General features: G+C 43.1%; 1 protein-coding gene and 1 long non-coding RNA gene across 2 annotated transcripts; one reads left to right on the top strand and one right to left on the bottom strand.

Moving 5' to 3' along the window:
* Positions 1-4,548: 4,548 nt before the first annotated feature.
* Positions 4,549-17,884, bottom strand: LOC308561493. Its single transcript, XR_013999513.1, has 5 exons — positions 17,683-17,884; positions 15,916-15,973; positions 14,563-14,682; positions 9,554-12,751; positions 4,549-9,407 (listed from the first exon to the last, which is right to left on the bottom strand). It is a non-coding gene; the product is annotated as an uncharacterized lncRNA (long non-coding RNA).
* Positions 17,885-18,084: 200 nt separating this feature from the next.
* On the top strand, positions 18,085-20,293 carry TWIST1 (twist family bHLH transcription factor 1). The gene is made up of 2 exons (XM_081146585.1): positions 18,085-19,125; positions 19,635-20,293. The coding sequence occupies exon 1, from the start codon at positions 18,484-18,486 to the stop codon at positions 19,081-19,083; it is 600 nt and encodes a 199-aa protein (XP_081002711.1). The 5' UTR covers positions 18,085-18,483; the 3' UTR covers positions 19,084-19,125; positions 19,635-20,293.
* Positions 20,294-23,462: the final 3,169 nt, after the last annotated feature.

Genomic DNA, 23,462 nt, shown 5'->3' with positions numbered 1-23,462 from the left:
AATTCAGCCTTTTAGAAGGGCTCATGAAAACACACAAAAAAGTGATATTCAATAGTCTGTACTGCTTCTCCTAAACGGAATCAGAGTCTTAAGTAGAATGACATTTGTGTCCAATTTGAGCTGCTGTCGTAATAACATATTTTTGTTTTTAAAACATGGATATTTAAGGTGAGACTTCTGATCTATGAAATATGTAATCACAGTCTTTGGTTGGCCAGGAAGGTCACTATAAACACTACATTCCTAAAATAATCTCTAAAATTTGCATATGAAGCTCTTTATATGAAAAAGTGATACCTCACTTGGTAAATCCTCTGGGAATTTATATTTGAGCAAATTCAACTTGAAAGCTAAGTTGGTGATAGTAAGGGACAAGTGGGACTGTGGCAGTTATTTAGCATTGATCTAGGCCAACACGAAATCTAAACACCCACTCAGCCCAGTTAACTGGGACTGGGGTAGCAGGGTCATGCTTTATGTTAGGTTCCCAAGGGACATAAGAGTCCCTGTGCACCCAAGAAGGTTAAGTAAGTGTCTGCCACCTACCCCCCGACAAAAAGGAATCAGTGCGGATAAGAGAACAGGAGCCTTTTCGGAGCAACAGAGAGGGAAGTCGAATCCCAAAGTGCGTTCTTGAACATCTTTGGCACCTGGCCTTATCCTCTGTATGCACACAGAATTCCTCTTTTCATTCTGACATTAGTGGGTTTATACAAAATCTCTGAGAAGTGGTATATTCTTTCTCCTAGATTTATTTGCAATTTAAATATCAGTTTTTGAAAAGTTGGCCTTATACATAATTTCTCAAAATTTAAAAATGGATAATTTTTTCATATCTACTATTTTTATGATAATTTTTCCTCCTTGCATAGAAAAGTGAAAGAATAATTATTAAATACCTTGTTCCTTTTAAATGCTTTGATTCAATTTCAAGTGGCTTATTTGAAGTTGATGGTAAAGGGCCTTCTGAAATTTATTAAAATTTTTCTGACTTGGGAAACATACCCTGTCTCAAAGATTCTCACCATGGGTTCATATTTTTGACCAAAAAATGTGGTGACTGTAGTTAACAAGCATTTGACAAGTAGTGGTTTAGTTAATTGTAGATCTTACTGAACATGCCACACCATTTCTTTCATCACTGTTCATTTGCCTAATCTCACCAAAGCCTATTATAATTAGAGCAGATGAGCTCAGTTAAAAAATATATCTAGTATACCACTTTGTTTCAAGACAACACAACCACAAATTAAATTTCATACACTGAACAGTGTACTACATTTCATCAAATTCAATCAACTGCTTCTAAAATTAACTTGAAACAGGCTGAAAAATGCCCACAACTCAAAGCACTACACAAGAAAACACAACAAAAATCTTCCCAAATTATACCCACATGAAAATATGCACATACCTCAATCCATACTTCAGGGTCCTTACCCTGGACACTCCAGAGTGTCTGCTTCTATAGTTATAACCCTTCCCTCCATTGTATGATTCACATACATGCAAACGTGCATACATGTAAAAGTATTTCCATCAGAATACCTTCACATGTATCTTAGCATGGGGGGGTACATACATAAGTAAATGTGTTTACTCATAGCTCACACCTTAAAAATATTTTTTATTTTTCTTCTTTTCCTCCATACTTTAGTAGTTTCACCCTTTTTTACTAAAAGACATCTCTTTCTTGAACACTTCCTATGTCATAATATGAATGATTATTGAACATTCCCATTTTTTGTCACCAAAATTTCAGTATCATTGTTTTTACATACATTGAAAACAAGCCCCCAAAGGACTCCAGTTCTTGATTTAGCATTAGCCCCACAAAAGTATATCAGGCCTGAATATAATTACTAAGACCAGCAGCCAGTCAATTGGAGAAAAGAAGGTGTCTGGAATTGCCATTCAGGAAACCTACAGAACACTCATTGATTAGATGGGGGTCACTGACTCAATGAGAAAAACAGAATTTTCCCTCAGAGCAGAGCTGCTTCCTCTTGGAGAGAATCAAGAATATCTGAAGTTTAGGTAATTTACCATATCAAGATCGACGTTAGAAAGGAGTCAAGAATGCTCTCTGAACCTTGGCTCAGGTTGGGAAGATCTAAGCCATATTTTACAACGTTAGGACACTATGTGGATTCTTATAGCTCGTTTACAGAAATTTCACTGGTAGGAATTTAGCCTAAGGAAATAATGAAGACTATGTACAAAGATCAGACTACAAAATATGTATCTCAGTCTTGTTTATAATACCAAAATATAGAAAATAGCCTAGTTGGCTAAAAATGCGAGTCCTCATTTGAAATTATTGCAGTTGTTAAAAAGATGTTGTACAAAATAGTTTGTGCTGTGGAAAGATGATTTCAATAAATGATAAGTAAAAAAGTATTTTATAAAGCAATACATAAGGCATGGTTCATTTCTGTTTCATATAGGAGTGCATGTAAATATATATGGGTACTATGCGTATCTTTATATCTATAATGTTCATTTTATATAAATGTTCATTTTACGTATGCTATAGGAGAACTGGTCATTTCTATACTTGTTTGTACTTTTCCAGTTCTCTACCATTCCCTTTTGGTCAGAAAAATAATAAAATTATTTGAAAGCAAGTGGGGCTACATCAGAATAAAAAGCTTTACTGCACAGCAAAAGGAACTACCAACGAAATGAAAAGACAACCTATGGAATGGGAGAAAATATCTGCAAACCGTCTATCTGATAAGGGGTTAACATCCAAAAGATACAAGGAACTCATACAACTCCACAGCAAAAACACAGATAATCTGATTTAAAAATGAGCAAAAGACCTGACTAGACATTTCCCCAAAGAATACATACAGATGGCCAACAGGTACATGAAAAGACGCTCAACATCACAAGTCATCAGAGAAATGCAAATCAGAACCACGAGATGTCGCCTCCCCGTTAGAATGGCTGTCATCAGAAAGATACGGGAGACGTGTCGGTGATGTGGAGAAAGGGAAACCCTTCCACACTGCGGGCAGAACTATAAATTGGTACAGCCACTGCGGTAAATACTACGGAGGTTCCTCAAAATATTAAGATAAAACTATGGCCTGACCCAACAATTGCCCATGTGGTGGGAATGATAACTGAAGGAAATGAAATCAGCCCCTGGAAGAGGTGTCTGAGCCCATGTTCACTGCAGCCTCGTCGCAACAGCCACGGCACGGGGACAGCCCAGTGCCTACCCGCGCTGGGCGGCCGAGGGAGGCGCGGAGACGCCCAGCGAGATACCAGTGAGCCCTAGGAAGAAAACCCTGCCTTTCGCGACTGCGGGGATAGGCCCTGAGGGCGTCACACTAGGTGAACCGAGTCAGAGAAAGACAGATACGGTATGTTCTCGCTCATATGTGGAATCCCAAAATGCGAAGCTTGTAAAAATCGTGTCGAATGGTGGTCTCCAGGAGTTGTGGGTGGAGGACATGGGGGGATATTGGTCTAAGGTACAAACTTCCAGTTATCAGAGTAAGTTCTGAGGGCCTACTGTAGAGCAGGGCGACTATAGTTAACAACACTGCACTACATACTTGGGAGTTGCTGAAAGAATAGGTCTGAAATGTTACCACCATAAAAAAAAAAAACGAAGAAAAATTACTTTAAACTAAAAATAGCAACACATCAATACAAATTGTGAGTTGTACTCTTAGTTGTCTGGCAGGATGCTGTTGCTCAGAAGAGAACTCTTGCCTTAACTCTAAAACATTTAAATTAGGTATCTAACATGCTTATAAATAATATTCTGTGATTCCTTTGGATACTAGGAGCAGATATACGAGCATATTAGAGGCCCCTCTTGTGAGTCCTTCCCATTATTACCCTCCTCTCCCGGCAAGCATATCTAGTGACCTGCTTCCTAACAGCCTCAGTTAGCTTCAGAGTTGTATTGCTTCATATGCATGCAATAACTGGGCTTTGGTAGACTGATTTTCATTTATAAATTTATCTTCAGTAAAGCAAGTATTCTGACAGTCTCCCCAAGAAGAGAAGTTAAAATTAATTGGAAAGATAAGAATTAAATTTACCATTAAACAGAGTTTAAAATTACAAAGAAAATTACTTAGCACATGTGCACTTTAATTTCATTGACTCTGAAATGGAAAGTTTAACAATGTGAGGTGTTCCTCCTTAAACACAGCTGAGCTCACCTGTGACACACACACACACCCCTAATAAGAACAGGTACAGTAAAGTCTCCTAATGCTAAGGCACTTATTGACTGGTCAGGAATACACTCTGAATTTCTAATGAAATTCATGATTTTTAAACAATTAGTACCACAGTTTTGCCTCCTGTTTGGCCCCATGGGGGTTACAATGTGTGTAGTGCGCTTGCGTGCGTGCACCTGTGTGTGTGTGTGTGTGTGTGTGTGTGTGTGTGTGTGTGAAGGTACATAGAGATTGTGTAACATTTAATATTCAATTTATTTTTAATAGGCTACATTAGAACCTGATAAATATACTCACAAAAAGCTTTACATGTTCACATTCACATATTCATGTGCATACTTGTTTTCCCATAGTTTTCATATTCAAGGTTTGAAAACTGCCATAGACCAAAAGGGGGAAAAAAAACATCCCACACAATTACATTTCTAACATAATTTCAAAATGTTTCAAACCTGCACTGCTTTTAATAACTTTTATTGTTTTTAACATGTGACATTTTATCCCCATTAGCAATAACAGATGTCTAATGCATTAAAAAGGAAAACCCTGCGCACGTGTTGAAATAGAGGACTTTACTGAAAGGTAAGCATGTGCTTTGATTTATATTAGTCAAAATTTAGATACTGTACTTGGTGCTATTTCAGGAAATGAAAAGGTGAGGAAACTGTTATAGATCAGTAAACCAGAGCAAAAGTCGCCATAGAAACCAAAACAGTTTCTGTGGGAGCCACTTAAGCTAAATTAATACCTAGAATATGTTCCTATTAGCCCCCAGGGAGCTAATTTGAACAAAACAAAACCCTGTCTATTGATTCATGTATGTTACGCAGTATTTACAATTCTTCTTTGTTCACATTTAATTGTCCAAAATTAACCGGTCATCGAGTGTATGAAAATTTGGGTGAATTCTAAAGAGAAATGGTCCCCAAAACAAAAGGGTTTACTTACTCGCCCGTAACTCCATTATCTTCACCACTAGTCCAAAGGGACATAAAGGACCAAATGGAAAGTAATGGCTGATAAATTCAATTTTACTTGTTTGGCTGGTTTTTCTGCCTCCACTTTCATAGGCACCTTCTCTCTAGATTCTAGGGTTTCAATTTATACCATCGTTCAAACAGTCCCTCTGTGCTACTGGGATGATTTCTATTTCATGCAATTTATATAATGCTCCCCTACTCTCATTTTCTATATTATCACTACTGCTTTATGTTCACAGTAAGAACTAGTTCTTTGCGTATAAATTGGGCTGTTTTCTTAAATGCTCAGAAATACATGTTTATGTCTGTATGTGGGTGCATGTGTGTGTTTGTGAGTGACATACATATATAGCTTCCTACCGCCTGTCTAATAAAAAGGTTACCACCTCAAGACCACATAATCTCTGGTATTTCCTTTATTAGAAGGACATTTGGTATTGCCTTTCATTAGAGCCGCTGATTCATAATTACATAATCATAATGTATGCTATCCGCTCAGATACCCTATATATGACATTTGTCTTATTTATGATGTTGGAATAGCAGAGAATAGATGACCATCGGATAAATCTATGCTTTTTGGGCCAGGTCCACCCACTGCTACCAAACTTGATATCACTGCCCTTGTGCTCCTGGACAAAGTTACGTGAAGGTTTTCTCTTTTTGTTCACTTTATTTTTGTGATCTTTAACAAAATTAAAATTAAATTGCAGTAAACTTCTAAAAAGCAATATTTAACATTGAAAGGGAGAAAAATTACAAAGATGTTTGTTTCCTCATTTTAACAAAAGGAGAACACAACTTCTGGGCTGAAATAGAAGGCTGGCTGGTATCCATATGCAATGCTAGAATAAGAAATAATTTGCTAAGTTATATCACAGCCAAGGAACCCAATACAGTACCAAGAGCACCAGAGTCAAAGATACTGAGCCCTAGCACAGAGGGGACAGGCACAAATGCCAAGAAAACATCTTTTAAGAGGAAAGGGGAGTACTCAGACTAACCTTAACTATGCAGCTGCAAACTTTTCATGGGGGCTCACCATAAATTTATTACCAAATGGATCAAGTGACAAAAGTGAATACAATTCTCAGATTTATGACATTTAATTCAGAAAGAGAGGTTCTCTTGGAATAAAATTCCAACCATTGGGAGAGTTTCCAAGTGAGAAGATATGATTTACAATATTTTCTTCATCAGCTTAGCGTATAATGCCATTATTACAGCTCTGATTTTGTGGATGTTCTTCAGAGTAATTCACTCTTTCATAAATCTAATGTTTTTCTTTCATACTCTGACTGATTGGCTACAATTTAGTTGTAGTTGCTTTTTAATGTTCCTATATCATTCCTAATTGGCTTTCAATGTATTGTACTGTGTTACAGTTCTACTGGTTGTTCATTTATCATCCATGTCGCAAGGATAAGTGGCTATGTAGAACAAAAAATAAAATAATTATACATCTCTCCTGCTTCCCTTGTCCTGTTTTTCTTTCCCCCCACACAGTATTTTTTCCTTTTATCCTGTCACTGATGGATTCATTTGGACTATATTTTATATGCTGTATAAAAAAGTAAAAGTTTCTCCTCTTGCTCTGGCCAGTGTTGCTCAGTGGTTAGAGCACCGGCCCACACATACCTGGGTTGCAGGTTCGATCCCCACCTGGATCAGGGCACATGCAGGAGGCAGCCAACCAATGTGTCTCTCTCACATCGATGTTTCTCTCTCTCTCTTTCCCTGTCTCCCTCTCTCCCCCTCCCTTCCTCCTTTCCACTCTGTAAAAATCAATGGAATTAATACCCTTGGGTGAAGATTAACAAAAAAAGTTTCTCCTCTTTTCAAGACTTTTTCCTTCTATAAAAATGCATGCAAATTATGTTTTAAACAGAAATTATAGAGAAAGGAAACATGAAGATATGTTTTATTACAATTCAGTGAAGTTATTAGACTACATAAATGTCTCCTTTAGAAGAGAGGAGTTGACAAAATCATCAAGAAGGGGAACAATTTCCTGACACCACTTTCCCAAGTCACAGGTTCACGGTCGTTCTTACATGCAGTCCTAAACTGAACAAGCACGCGAAGGTCACACTGAGGAGAGAGTGGGAAGTCGCAGTAGTGTAGGCTTGGCTTATGTCTAACTTGGACTAGATCAGATTGAGTGTTCTTGCTGTTCAGCATCCAGTCCTTGTTCTAACTTTCATTACCAATTTAATAAAATTCTGTCAAATATTTATTGGACTTGACTCTTTTCTCAACACAATTTTCTAGTTTGGTTAATATATCTTACCTAAAAGGAGCCCATAGTAGAAGAGATTGAGGGACATACACATAACAAACTTGTGTAGATACTGCAAAGTACAGCACAGGGAATATAGTCAATAGTGTTGTGATAACGATATATGATGTCAAGTGGATACTAGACTTATCGGGGGAATCACTTCCTAAGTTATATAAATGTCTAACCACTATGATGTATACCTGAAACTAATACAGTATTGAAAGTCAACTTTAATAAAGAAAAATTTAATTAAAAAACCAGTTATATAAATAATTTACTGAAATTTACTAATTTGCAGGAGTGGAAGGAACAATTTATATGTAAGTTCAACTTCTCTGTGAGAAACCACATTATGGTGTCAAGCGGACAGTTGAATATGAGAATCTTCAGCTCAGACAAAACATTACCCAATACAGAAACTGAAGGGGTCATATGCGTCCTGTTGCCATTTCCTGGCAGCTAGGGCACAGATAAATTATTAAACTTCCTCCATTTAATGTTCCCACCCTGAACTTTGATCTTCAGGGATTTAGACAAAGATATAGGAACAGTTCCTCTTCAAACTAAACCGGATCATCAAGGAATTTCCTCATTGACCCTTTAAACCTTTCTTTTTGCCCTTAGACTTGAGTGCAACTGCTTCATCTCTGTCCACAAAGTACTGCATAACTTAGTTTCATTAAAAAGGGGATATCTGCAATACTTTCAACAATAATTTTTTTTTTAAAATGACAATAACAACAACAATATCAAACGTGTATCAAGTGCCAGGCACCATGTTAAGTGGTTAGTACTTAGGACTTTATTTAATCATCTGAGTTACATGATTCTCTCCCCTTCACTGGGAGCACAGAGGGGTAAGTAACAGATCTAAGGTCAAGGGCAGTGAGTTTAGCCACATCTGAACCTTCACTAACTGGCTCCAGAATCAAGCCTAACATCCACTACTCTGTACTCTCTCGCCAGGAAGAAGTGTTCTGGACTTCTAAAACTTATTCTAACTCTTGTCTTCTATGACTTCAATGAAGTGATTTTTTTCTAAGCGGTTTCTCCAGTTCTGCAATTGTAATGTTTTTAAAACTTTTTAAGAAATTAGAGTAAAATGATCACCTAGGGAAATTACTTCGGTGCCTATTTTTATTCTGCTTTCATTCTATGGAATTACTCCAATAATGTGATCCTCTGTCATGGCTATTAACTCATGGAAATGACAGAAGCTAAGGCACACTTGTGATCGCAGCTCTATTGTTGATGTATTCACATATAAAATCTGACTGTCATTCTGCCTTACCAATGTCTCCCATGAAATTCTTTCTCTCTCATTTAAGCCGTGTGTTCAATGGACCACAGTATGTTTTAATGATTCTATAAAATATCTGGGTGCCCAATTTTCATATAAGAATCAGTATAATGAAAATAATAGTGAGTAAATGTTACATAAATTTAGAAGTACAGAATATTTTTCCTAATAATCATATCACACTGTGTAGTCTATTTTGGAGGATCGCCAAATTAAAAAATAAATTAAACATAATTCATTTGTAGTATCTGCTCCTCAGATTTCCCAAGCCTGCTGATATGCTTCAGAATGAACATCTTTGTCCTTGCTTTAGGGTATTTTTAACAACGATTTTTTCTCCCCCAAAAAATGACTGAAGTTAAAATTGCATTAAGGTTGCTTATGCCCATTAATGGATATTTCTGTTTTTTCAATCATTATATACACTTCAAGTTTCCCAGAAATATTTCTGGTCTTGGACACAACTACATATAAACAGACCCATTATAGTAAAAACAAAGAGATCGTGAATTATTGTTTGCTCTTAATTTACACCTGATAGTAAACAGAAGAGTCCCCCTTATTTGATGGACACATCAAGGTTCAAAGGCCTTGACGGAAAGCCTGACCATGAGACAAGGCGGGGGGGCTCTGGTTTCCTCACTCAGATCTGGATCCAGACAACGGAACTGGGTATCTTCAGCCACCCTCCCCAACAGGCAGGTGCCTCTCCCACAGGCCCATGAGCCACAGCCTTTTCCAAGGCCCACACTTGGAAAAATCGCTCAGGCCCCAGTACCACGACCTCTTCTTTCTTCACAATTCTCCCTGCCTTTCGGTCCCGCCTCGCCAATATATCCCAGTGTCCTTCAGCTACCCTGGGCCCCTCCTGCCTTGAGAAAAACATCACACAATCTGATTCACTCAAAGGTGTTAGTGACCTAATGTGTGACTTCACCTTGGGGACTTTGCCATCTACAAAAGGAGCCTGCAGAGGACAATACCAGGCCCCAACTTAATGAGTGACCAGTGATAGATTTAAAGCATGACTATGGGAAGTATAAGGTGGTTTTTGGAAGGAGCCTCCTCTACGCCCCTTCAAAGCACTTCACTGCCTATTTTACTCATTTTTGGCGTAAAAGTTTAGGTCCATAGTTGGCCACACACGGTTTCCAGAATTAGAAGGAAACTCACTCTCATCACTTAGGAAAATGCTTTTAGGTTCCAGATATTGCCGGATCTTAGTTATAAGCGGTCAGAAAAAACTTTGTCATGCATAAAACTGACTAGTCAGACTAGGTAATTTCTAAAATCCTTTCCAGTTTACTTATTTTTTAATTTTTTCTAATTACCCATTGACTTTATTTTACGATAAAGAACTGCAGCCCCCAAATCTCCCTTAATCCAGTCATTTTCTCTCAATTTTGTATTATCCTGTCCACATCCCCATAGCAACAGCAATGAGGTAAGTTCTCGTAAATCAACTGATGCACTTCCATTAGTATATTGTGGGTTGATGCAAGATCTTCCTAAACCCAATCACACAACTGCTTAATCCATCCCTTACACCGTGTCTGTCCACAGATTAATATTTCTAAAATGTAAATCTGATCATGTCCTTTCCCCCTTAACATTCTTCCATTTTCCAACTGGTTTTAGAATTAAACCCAAATTCCTCAGCATGGCACACAAACACACAAAGTTACTGTGATCTGAACTTTGTGCCCTTTCTGGCTGTTTCCACACCCATTCCCCCTCCAGCCACCCAGAACTCCCTGAAAAGGCCACCATACGTGCTCAGGCCTCCGTGCCTCTGCCCACGCCACTCCCAAAGTCTTCCTTTCCTCCAACCCTTTCTCCTTCTCACCTGGTTCACCCCGATTCATCCTTCAGAACGAAAGCTGAAATACTGCGTGCTTCAGGAAAACTGCGAAGTATGCTTGCTGCACTATTTATGAACATCTGATTCTGCTAAAGAGAATAAGAGGAATAAGGAGGAGAGATGGCATTAAGCATGGAAACAAGTAACCTGAGAGACATCTCAGACATCGGTAAAGTAAAGTAGGAAGGGACAGGACTATGTGTGCATCAAATAGTCATGAAGCTCTCGGAGAACCCAGTATTCATGAGGCACCCACATCCGTGAGATCTTATACAGGATCTCCACTGCTGACATCCAATTTGGTCCACCTGTCCTCTGTCCAAGACAGAAAGATAAAATAAATAGCTGCTCAGCCGGTTAAGTGTCAAGCCCAGCTGTGACAGAGTATATTTGCCCTGTGCCTCTCTGGTAGAACAAGTACATTTCAGCTCCAGCCACCTTCCAACACTGCTCACTGTAAACTTTGGACCTCTTACCCTCATCAGCAAGAAGGCTGATGGGTAGAGATAAAGGGACGGGGGGGGGGAGAGAAAGAGAGAGAGAGAGAGAGAGAGAATATTAATATTGTGGATCTGTGTACCTCAGGATCTGGGTAGCATGGTCCTTCCTGCCTGTTTGCAACCTGAACTAGTGTATTAATATATTCCATATATTTCCCTTTCTTTCTGTATGTTTCAAATTGATTTAATAAACCATGTGATATGTGCATCTCCGTTTGGTCTGTGGGCCTTTCTGTGTGTTTCTCTCTGGGACAGGCTTCCTGGAAGTCTATTTGGAGGCTACCATCACAGCGAGGAGTTTTCCCAAAATGCAAAGGCATCCTGTTGCCTCGGACCAGGTCCAGTGTCCTGCCTTGGCACTGCTTGGAAACATCTGTCACATAGCCAGAGGAAAAACGCGGTGGGGTAGGTGGAGTCGGGCAAAGGGGGGATAAATGGGGACGGAAAGAGACTTTGCTTTGGGCAATGGGTGCGAGATGTAGTGTGCAGATGATGTTTTGTTGAGCTGTACACATGAAACTTGCATGTATGGGTTTTGTGAACCAATGTCACCCAATAAAATCAATTTAAAAAAGGGGGGAAAAAAGAAAGCATCTATCACAGCATTTAGCTCTCCATGTTACAAAATTGTTTGCATGTTTTATTTCCCATTAGACCGTGACATGAGACTAAATCTTCTCACTCAGAGCACCTAAAATTATTAAAGACTTTGACGAGTTTGTTAAACTACAAGTCAATAAATGCGTTGCAATTCATTAGTGCCACTTGAAACCAGAATTCAGATCTCTGATTGCACCATTAGGCAGAACCAGAACCTTCCCATCTCTCAAGGTCTTGAGCAGGGGCGAGTGAGACTAAGACTCATCACTTACACTATGCCTTCCCCTGAGGAATCTGAGGTGGAGAGGGCAAAGGCATTGATCCTGATTAACTACAGGGAAAAACACCCAGTTTGATCTCCATTCTGGAGGTCAAGTGGAAAATAACTAATGAGCTAGGAGTCTTAGCAACCACACAAGGTTTCTGAAATCCTAGCATGGGTCATAGCATTTTTTCAAGAAGTAATGGTGTCGGTATTTCCCCAGATGTTTCCCCTTCAACATCTTGAGATCCAGTAATGGCATGTTACCATCTTTGCTCTAATTCTGGACAGGGCATGCCTATTTGATGAACACCCACTTTAATTAAAAGTTTCATGGCCCTTCACCTGTTTCTTCTTTTTTGTTATAACGTGGGTGACAGAGACAGGGATTTTAAAAACTAAATGTCTACAATAAGGAACAGGTAGCTACTTACTACAATCTCTTTGCGTGGAAACTGAGGCAAACGATCCTGGTGCGTTTTCTAGTTTCCATTATGTGCAATTATTTCTTTTCCTCTCCTGTCATTTAAGCCTTCGAGTCTCCTGCATATCAAGCCTCACTCTCATTTTCGCCATGGATTCCCTTTTGCTCACTTGCTCCAGCTCCATCTGGTACCTCTCCACCGTCTGCTGTCTCTCTTCATCACTCATTTTTACTCTGTTCTCTCTCTCGTCTTTTTCTCTTTTTTCCCCCCCAGGTCTTTTGGTCCATTGCTCAGTCCCTCCAGCAGGGACAAGAGAGTGTGATTAGGAATGTATCTGCAAGAAGACACAAATGCAAGACAAAAGCATTAGGTTCCAACTGACACTGAAATGCCCCAGCCTGGTGGTCAGGGCACTCCACCAGAACTATAAAATTCTTCCAGAAAAATAGCAAGACAGAATTCATTTTAAATTACTTTAAGAAGTAATCAGACACCCTGAAACCTTTTTTGAGAGGAAGTAGTAGTAAAGAGGGAGGGACTCTTAAATTAAATCAAAGATTATGAGCAATAATTCTGGGAAAGTGTTAAAAGTCAATATTTTTTAAGTATCCTATTTTCCTATATGTTTGAAACATAATTATAGGTCTTAACCTACTGTGTGCATTAAACTATAATTGACGAAAGAGAAAACATAATTGCAGTGTAATTTTTTAATGTAAAGACATCCCAGATGCCCAAACTAAAAATTCAAACTTCCAACAGCATTTTGGAATGTTCATATATTTTTTAAAAAACTGGTTTTCATTGCCAAACATGACTCTAAACTTAAGAAAATAAAATTCCTGGTCAGCAAGAGTTTTGTATGAAATTCTGCTAATGTAAAATAAACACTTCCCCTTAATATGGTATTTTAGTATACTTTCATTCATGTATGCTTTTCTTTTATGTTCTACAACAAAGAAAAAGATACTAATTTTTCCAAAAAAATCTAAAGCTTGAATGCCAACTCATGTTTTTGTTTTCAAAAATTAATAAAAGTGGCATAAATCAACTAGACATCCCTAAAACGACATTCGTTGATTGTGTAGTATTTTTGCTATGTTGTTAGCTTTCCACTTCCACAAGCTTTTTTTTTTTTTAAACAAAGTTCTCTGGGAAATTGTGTCCTCTTGTGGTCACTAGCAAAAACAACATGTTTTCTGCAGAAGGAATCAATCCTAACAATGAATACAGGATTTAAGGATTCAGGAAAAGCCATTGGAGAAAAAAAGGAAACCCCTTGAAGTGAAGAGAGATGAAAGTTGTAAGTAATTAGAAAGGGAAATTTCGCTGGAAAAACACAGAATGCAAATCATTTGATTTATATTTAAATTGCTCGGTTATGAGATGATTAAAAAGGAGGTAAAATGCATATGATGTAGGAAGATTGTGGCCATGATAAAGGCCTCTATGAATAAATATGAATTTCTTAATTATGTCTTCAGTTATCGCAGTGATTCTTTCAAATAAGTAAAGTGAGAGTGTATTTCAACAAGGTTAGTTGGCAGCAAAGACAGGCACGGACTTTCTAGCCTATGCACCCAATACACTAATAAAGACTTTGGGGAAAGGCTCTTTAAAACTCCATACTTTTCCACACTCTGATTCTCCTCTCCCTACAAGTTCAGCAAGTTGTGTCTCCTCATTTCACCCTCATTTTGAGTGCACAATGCCAGATATTGGAAAAACTAATATTTATTGGAAAATCTGATTTGCTCATTTGAGGTGTTCTTGGCAACTCAATTTCTAGTGCTTTCTATTTTTTTAACTTCTGGATTTCAAGCTTCAAATTTTAGTTGCTTATAACTTTAGCTTCTTTTTCCTTAAGAAATACAGAAACAGAAACATAGAATCAGTTAAATTCATGAATGAACCTAACATTAAAAGAGAAAGAGACTGACCCCTTGGTTAGGGCAAGGTGTTCAAACATCATTAAGGCTACCTGTGTCCCAGGGAAATAATCTGCTTTTATACAGTTATCAAAGTCACTTGTGCTGCCACAAACTTTAGGCTGCACTTTGATAAGAGCCCCTCACTTAAATTCCTGTACAGTGTTCAAACCCAGATTTAATCTACAATGTGCTGTCTCATCTGAGATCCACTCACTGCAGCCTTTTCCAGTTTGCGCCCCCTTCTGTGTGAATCATCCTGTGCTTCATTCATGCAACTGGGAGAAATTATTTCACAGAACCTAAGCCGACAAGCAGGTGGTAGGTCATCCAAAGACTGAGGAGGAAGCGGAGACACAGAGTCAGTTACTCATCTTTTGTGCAAGACCAACCCCAAAACTTACCAGCTTGCTAACAGTTTCACAGTGTGTGTGTGTCTTTTCCATCTCTAAAAGTATTTCTAAATGACTGTTGCTACGAGAATGCCCGTGCAAACTCAAACTGTAAAGATACAGATGCCTACATACTTATTGCATATGCTCAGTATGAGATTCTTAACTCTGTTACTTGTAACAGTTTTCTTAAAAAAATTAACACAGCACACATTCCTCAGGACGGACTGCAAACACGCCAAGTTAGCAGTTTGAAAACAAAGTTCGTTTTGAGTTATCGAGTGCAAAAGAAAACCTTTTTTGTTTTCAGTTAAATTATGTTCAGAAAATTGATTTTCGAAGTAGGCAAAAAAGAATTAGTAAATGGCAATTAATCCAGTGTTCCCAATGAAGATAGCGCTTCCCGGACATTCTTCACGTCAGGCTGAGTTGGGGCTCAAAGGGAAATTTCAAAGACTGTTTTAATTTTAAGAGTTTCGAAATTAGGCTTTCACAACTGAGCTTTCGTTTGTTAAAGTGAGTACATCTGAAGTTATCACTGGTGTGGTGTTTGCAACATAGGCGGAATTGCTTTTGGCTCATGAGCACATAGACAGGGATCCCGCCTTTGCTCTTGCCTCAGGAAGTGTGGCTAAGAAAATCCTTAGATACAGTGTTAGGTGGGGTGCAGACCAGGCAAGTGGGACAATCCCGCCGGGATTCAATCTGCAGGCTACAGCCTTCTGCTCGCAAAGCAACACTGGAGCCCTCAGAGCCCAGTCCCATCCCCATTCCTTCTCAGAGCTCAAGTCATTCATTGTGACTTGCTCAGGGAAGGTTCTGCGGGATGGTTCTAGTTAGGTCATTCATTTTAAACCCTCTAAGCATTCTGTCACTCAGAGCTTCACCTCAACCCCCAGGGTCCCTGCGCCGGCCAGGAGCTCTTCATGCTCTAGAGAAGTTTAGTGCCAGGAGAAGGGCTGGGCTCCCTTGTTTAGGAACCAGTCTCGGTGATTGATGACTTGGCCAGTCGGGCTGGCTAAGGATCCCAGGCTGCAGCGCTGTCAAGGACTCGGTTTCTCTCCCAGTTTCCCCGCCCCCATTTTCAGCCCCCACCCCCACCCCCACCCCCACCCCCATTCCCCTTGGTCAGGTACGGTTTCCTTTACACTTTGCCCACACTTTCCTGTCTTGCTTACCCACAGCCACAAAGGAAAGCGTCCAAATAGTCGATCTCTTTATTTTTTGAGAATTCGGCTAAAGAGAAAAAAACAACACACAAAACAAAATTCAGATTTGAGATTGATCTCTTTCTCAAAAAAAAAAAACCAAAACAACAACAAAAAACGAGATAGGCGAAGGTGGGAAATGTTCAAGATTTCTGCAGCTACTTTCAAATAAGAATCGCGGAATATTCTGCAATTCCGATTTACAAGAAAGAGCACTTGGTAGATACCAGGGCAGAACTTTTGCCCGGTCTCTAACTGCTCCCAGGAGATCAAGTTCTCCCGGCAGAAGATGCAAAAACACAAGGGTGACATATCAGGGTGCGTTTTGTTTTAAGGAGACCTGCCTGAGTGCTAGTAAGTGGAGGTCAAGTAGAATTTGATTTTCAGACAGACTTGATTTTAAAGTATGGCCGTGACTCGAGAGGCAGGCCGGTTGGCACGCTGTGGTCATTGTTGCCGAGCATCAGTGAAAACGGTGCCGGACAAACCCTGCAAGTCGCCCCTCCCAAGGCAGCACAGCCTCGCTCGGCCCCGCGGGAGGGGCGCCGCTCGCCCTCGCTGCGCCCAGGAGACCAGGCGCTCCAGGCCCCTGGGTTTCCCGGACCGAAGCCGAGGCCTCAGCGGGCACCGCCACGTGGCCTGCTCGCGTGTCGCCTGGGCTCCCGCCTCCTCCTGCGGCCGCCCGCAACCGCGACCCTCGGTCTGGCCACGAAAGAGGCGCTTTGCTGAGTCAGTTCTCATCTCTGAGTCCAGACTGGGGAGGCCTTGAGTGGACCTCGGCCTGCGCAGGGGACCTGAGCCCAGGGCACTGAACTCAAGCAGCCCCCCACCCCCAATCTGACCCCTCAAACCGACTACTGCTTTTGGCCGCTGGTTTGCTTTGCAAAGCAACGCATGACCATGAAACGGTTATTCTACCCCAACTGGCTCCAAAGAAGAAAAGGTTGAGCACTGCAAAGATGAGCTTCCCTTCCACGGCGGTTTCCCTTCCCTTCCCCTTCCCCAGCTCACCAACTTTTGTTGCTTCCAATTTGCCAGATTCTACACTAACACCCTCTTTGGGGTTCTTCGTTGTTACCTTATTATATTGAAATGCTTAAAATGTAAACGTGTCCAAGCAATTGGCATGCGTTTGGGGCGCAGGACGCATAACTGACCACTCGACCTCCAGGAACTGGGGTGGGAAAGGAGGTTCTCCCAGCCGGCAGCCCCCCGTGTCCAGGCAACGCTGAGCCCCCGTCTCACGCTTTCGAGCCGACCTTTAGAGGTTGCCACGCGAGGGCTCCTTTGGGAGTGGGGTGGGGACAAAACGGCCCTCCACCTTGGGCCGGCAGCTCAGGCGGTCAGGGCCGCGGCGAAGTCGCTGCGCTGCCCCCCTCTGGCCCTACTGCCTCCTCCAAGGACAGGAGGCCGGCCTTCCGCGGGAGAGCGAACTTCTGCCTCTTTCTAGCACCTTCGGAGGTACAGCACCCTGGGTGCTGGGAAGCTTTAGTTTGGATCGCTATTCAGAGAGACAGAACCTCGGACGCCTCTCGGGCAGGGGTGAGCGAGCAGGCCTGGGCGCACATTCGCAGTCCCGGCGGCGTGGCCACGTCTCCAGGAACGCCCACGACCGCCGGGCCAGCCGCGGTAGTTTGGCCCTTGGGACTCCAGGGGCCTGTCTACTTGACCATTGGATGGGCTACGCGGTTGCCAATTTTCTTTCCATTTCTCTCCCGCCCAACCGGCCCCACGGACCTGGAGGGTACTGGGGCGAAATGAGACATCACCCACTGCGCAGAAGCCGCTGCCCTCGCTGCTGTCACAGCCACTCCGGGAGGGACCGACCCCGCGGCCGCGACGGTCCCCTCCGGCGGCTCCCCCGGGCTGCGCTCGGGTGCGGGGGCGCGGCCCGCGCGCTCCGGCGCGGAAGAAAATCGCCGGATCCCGCGGGCGGAGGGCGGCGGGGCGGGAAGGGGGAGGGCAGCAAAGAGGCGGGCAGAGGGGCCGGCCGCAGGGGCCAGGTCGGTTTTGAATGGTTTGGGAGGACGGGTTGTTAGACCCCGAGGAAGGGGGGTGGGGACGGAGAAGGGGGGCTGGAAAGCGGAAACTTTCCTATAAAACTTCGAAAAGTCCCTCCTCCCCACGTCAGGCCAATGACACTGCTGCCCCCAAACTTTCCGCCAGCACAGAGATATAAGAGCCTCCAAGTCTGCAGCTTTCGCTCAACTCCCAGACACCTCGCGGGCTAGCCGGCACCGGCGGCGTTTCCAGGAGGCCGAGCGGGTGTGCGTGCGGCCGCTGGGCGCCTTCTTTTTGGACCTCGGGGCCATCCACACCGTCCCCTCCCCCTCCCGCCTCCCTCCCCGCCTCCCCCGCGCGCCCTCCCCGCGGAGATCCTCCCCGTCCCTCCTCCCGCTCCCTCCTCGGCGGGCCGCACCGCCCGGGCCGGCGCCGCGCGCGGGGGAAGCTGGCGGGCTGAGGCGCCCGGCTCTCCTCCTCTTCCCCGGGCCGCTCCTCTGCCCCGGGCCTGCGAGGCCGCACGTTGCCGCCCGAGAGATGATGCAGGACGTGTCCAGCTCGCCAGTCTCGCCGGCCGACGACAGCCTGAGCAACAGCGAGGAGGAGCCGGACCGGCAGCAGCCCCCGAGCGGCAAGCGCGGGGGGCGCAAGCGGCGCAGCAGCCGGCGCAGCGCAGCCGGCGGCTCGGGGCCCGGCGGGGCCGCGGGCGGGGGCGTCGGAGGCGGCGAGGAGCCGGGCAGCCCGGCCCAGGGCAAGCGCGGCAAGAAGTCCGCGGGCGGCGGCGGCGGCGCGGGCGGCGGCGGCAGCAGCAGCGGCGGCGGGAGCCCGCAGTCCTACGAGGAGCTGCAGACGCAGCGGGTCATGGCCAACGTGCGGGAGCGCCAGCGCACGCAGTCGCTGAACGAGGCGTTCGCCGCGCTGCGGAAGATCATCCCCACGCTGCCCTCGGACAAGCTGAGCAAGATCCAGACCCTCAAGTTGGCGGCCAGGTACATCGACTTCCTCTACCAGGTCCTCCAGAGCGACGAGCTGGACTCCAAGATGGCAAGCTGCAGCTATGTGGCCCACGAGAGGCTCAGCTACGCCTTCTCGGTCTGGAGGATGGAGGGGGCCTGGTCCATGTCCGCGTCCCACTAGCAGGCGGAGCTCCCCACCCCCTCGGCAGGGCCGGAGACCTAGGTAAGGACCGGCGCTCCTGCGCCCCTAATGCGCTCAGGTGGCGGGACTGGCGGCCAGGCCGCGGACCCCCGCCCACCGCGCCTTCCTCCCCGCTCCCCCCTCAGCCTCCCCACCCAACCCGGCACCGCCACCGCACCCCGAGCGTCCCCGGAGGCAGTTGGGTAGGGCTGGGGAGTGAGGGATGCGCCCCGGTGAAGGTGTGCGTGTGGGTGAGCGTGCGTGACAGGCTGGAGGGAAGCCTTGCGAGTCGAGGGTCATGGGTAAGGACGGTTGCCAGCGCCTCCCTTTCTCTTGGCTTTCAAGTTTTAGTTCTTTTTACAACCGATGTTTCCAAATTCCACCTCCTTCTTTCCGCCCACCCACTTCCTCTTGCCCTTGGGCTGAAATCCTTCCAGGTTGTTCAGCGTAATTTCTCGGTGGTGGTGATAAGAGCCGTGCTCACTAGTCGTAGAAAACAGCCACAGAGACCTAAACAATAACCAACTTTACCCCCTTTTGGGTTTTTGCAGATGTCATTGTTTCCAGAGAAGGAGAAAATGGACAGTCTAGAGACTCTGGAGCTGGATAACTAAAAATAAATATATATGCCAAAGATTTTCTTGGAAATTAGAAGAGCAGAACCCAAATTCAAAGAAACAGGGCGTGGGGCGCACTTTTAAAAGAGAAAGCGAGACAGGCCCGTGGACAGAGATTCCCAGACGGGCAGCGGCACCATCCTCACACCTCTACATTCTGATAGAAGTTTGAACAGTTGTTTGTGTTCCTTTTTTTTTTTTATGACGAAGAATGTTTTTATTTTTATTTTTTCATGCATGCATTCTCAAGAGGTCGTGCCAATCAGCCACTGAAAGGAAAGGCATCATTATGGACTTTCTCCATTTTAAAATGGTAACAATCAGAGGAATTTTAAGAACACCTTTAGAAATAAAAATGCTGGAATCAAACTGACTTGCAAAATCAGTCAGTTAATTCCTTTTTTCATCCTTCCTCTGAGGGAAAAAAAAAACTTAAAATACAAAAAACAACATTCTATTTATTTATTGATGACCCATGGTAAAATGCAAATAGATCCGGTGTCTAAATGCATTCATATTTTTATGATTGTTTTGTAAATATCTTTGTATATTATTTTTCTGCAATAAATAAATATGACTGAAAATTTTAAGAACCTTAGAGTTTGGTCTATATTTTTAAAGCTCAGGATTAAGTTGGAGATAAATACCTGCTTGTTTAACTCTGGAGGCACACAGGAGGGAGGGGGCACTAATATAAACAAAGGAGTGCAAAACTCAAATAAACTAGCTACTGACAGGTACAGGCATGCTATTTAGAAAGACAGCTTTATTATTATTCCAGTTGGTGTTCAGAGGGCTTAGTGGCATATCTCCATCTCTTATCAGGTCCCCAAACGGCAAAAACTTAAATCTGTTATTTACCCCTCTTGCTTATATTTTGAAGAGGCAGCTATAAAAGTTAAGTCAGCACTGTTTTGTCTTGTTACTGTATATTTTTGTCATGTCCTCCAATTTTCGTGAGGACTCTTAAATAATGGATTTATTTCAGTGAAAGGATGCATAAAGTGTTATTAAAATTATCAATCTATATACACATGTAAATGAATACATGTGCATAGAAAATAATGAAGTTTAATTCAGCAGGAAAGAGAATTCCATTTGTAAAGTAATTTACTTAACTCTTCTTTCATGAATGAAAATGACATTTAGTGTCACGTTTGCTGAAAAAGAAAGCCAAAGTTAAGAATTTTCCCATTTTGATGTTACCCATTTGGGAAGCATGTTCCTTCTTTATATACAGTGAACATGTGGAGTGAAATACAATTAACAAAGAACATGAACTTTCAGCATCCTCGGTAACTATTGGAACAATTACAATTTTAAATGCTATAGCTATTCATTTTCTAGTTGGTTCATTAGCAAATATATTTTATCCAAAATTACACAGAATTTTTCCCCATTACATTATGTATACAAAATCTGATAAAGTTAAGTAAAACAATAGGCTACAAATGGTGCTTGATTTTTATTTCATTCTGGTTATTTCTGGGCCAGGAAAGTCCTGGCTTTTATAATTAATATCATCAGAAATGGTAAGTTTGTATCACTTAGTTCATAACTTTTACTTCCAGTTTACTGCATTCGAATATAAATAGGAAAGCTTTCAAACTGGAAAATAATTTTGCTGCCTAATTCAAACAATGGCTGTGGCAAATAAGTATGAATGCAAACAGATCATGTTTGCTCAGCTCAGGTCGAGGTTGTTATATTCCCCGAGGTTTCTGTTTCCCTCCCCACACACCTTCACAGAATGCTGACTTAACAGTATTGTACATTTATTATTGCGAATATTTTAAACCGTAGTTTACGAGAGGAAGCCCGTAGCATTTATTTATATTAAAAGATTAGTGGAAGCTTGGGGAATTAATTTTTGGATTTTGCTAGTCTTTTACCAAATAATGAGATGGGAAAGTAATTATGTGTGGGTGTATTTGTGGGGTGTGTGTGTGTGTGTGTGTGTGTGTGCAGGGCAGAAATGTGAGGAGAGTGCTCTAGAAGGATGAGGGAGACCATCGAGATGGTAATTCTCTTTCCTGTGTGTATCATCAAACCACCTCCATTTTCTAAATTGTTCGTGGAGGAACCTCCTTGTTCACTAGCTTGGTCTGACTATTTGATATTTCAGATTTCTTGACGTACATCAGGATGGAGCTGACCCTCATTGCTGAGAAGGTAATCTCTATATCTTAACTCTGATGATATAAAAACCAGAAGTTTCAAAAAACAGGTAGTCTTCCATTTGCCTCTTTTTTCCTGGTGTTTTGCTCTCTCCATTTTTCTTATAAGAGAAAACACTTTGGAGAAAAGCAAATGCCACATTTCTATTGAGTAATACTAAATACTAAGCTGAAGGTAATATTTTCCCCTAGATTTTCAGAGAAATAAACAAATGAATGAAAGCAAGGTGGTGGCTAGTTTTACTTTGAGAATTAGGGTGAAAAACAACTATTAAAATACAATTTTCAGCTTGCAGACTATTTCTATATTCCAACTTCCCAACCCCAATACACATGATGCTGCTAATTCTTTTTTAGAATAGAAATAAAGCCACCTGTGTGTTTTTTCCATTATTTCGTGTTGCATTTTATTTCATTTTATTTTTGCTACCCATTCTTATTTAAAGGACACTTGGAAGTGACTTACTTCTGTATCAGAAGTGAGAATTTAATGTGGTGGCTGGACCCAGGAGTCTTAACCCTTTAACCAGAACCTATCACTGGAGGACAAGTATTGTATTAAGTTGTCTTGGGTGAATTCTAAACTGAGTAAGAATGTTTATTGTGCACATAATTTTTTTGTCTTGCTCTTAATGCCGTTGGATTGATTGATAGCCTTCAGTCATAAGCAAGCAGCAAGTTTTGTTCCCATATACACACATTTCCCCTCTGTGCACGCGCTTGCTGAGCACACGCACGGCTGGTAGTTCATGCACAGTCACAGGTACCCTTCCCCGAGTGAAACACACACAGTAACGCTCAAGAGCAGAAACTCGCACAACGTGTGCCCTTCTTTCCCACACCCGACAATGGCACAAGCTCCTTGCTCCCTCGGCCTCCAGGCTCATACTCATAACGGAGCTTTTTAAGGGACACTTGGCCTCTTGCAAAAAAGTCGAGCATTTTGCACATTCCACGGTTTGGCAAACCCAGAACTGGTTATTTTCTCTAGACCGGTATCAAGTTCTTCTCAGGCATATGATTTCACTTGAAGTCCTGCCCAGGAATCCTTCAAAGTGAGCGTTTGTCCCGCTCTCATGATGTCAGGCGGTTTTCCCTGCATCTGTAATTTGAAGAAAAACAAACAAACCTGCGGGGAACAAACGCCACGGAAACCCAAACAGAGCTCAGCGGGGAGCGGGAGTCTCACCTGCAGCGGGCGCGGGAGGGGACTGGGGCCCAGACTCCCCTGCGTGGGTGGCAGCGCCGTGGGGTCGGCGACAGCGCCCGGCCTTCCTCGGCCGGCGCGCGGCGCCCGGGGCCCTGCGTCTGGCGGTGGCGCGGGGGCCGCGGCTCCAAGTGTCAGCGGTAGCGAGGGGAGCGGCGGCGCAGCAGCTTCAGGCGAAGGCCCAACCTCAAATTTCCAGAGACAGGCCCGCATTAGCGACACACGGGGGTCAGCGGGGGGATCCCCGGGGGCCACTTTTCCAGAATTTTCTGCCTGTGTGTCGTAAAGCGTGCCCCACCCCCCAGCGCCAGCGAAAGTGGAAGGAAAGCGCTCCGGCCAAGGGGAAGGAGAAATCGGGTTCCGCGCAATTGCTCAAAG

The sequence above is a fragment of the Miniopterus schreibersii genome (assembly GCF_964146895.1).
Source record: "Miniopterus schreibersii genome assembly, chromosome: 9".
NCBI lineage: Eukaryota > Metazoa > Chordata > Mammalia > Chiroptera > Miniopteridae > Miniopterus > Miniopterus schreibersii.
Note: the sequence above shows the minus strand (reverse complement) of the source record. Positions and strands in the feature narration are given on the sequence as shown.

What these genes read in the sequence shown, in the direction of transcription:
- TWIST1 (XM_081146585.1), top strand. Translation starts at nt 18,484, where the DNA reads ATGATGCAGGACGTGTCCAGCTCGCCAGTCTCGCCGGCCGACGACAGC.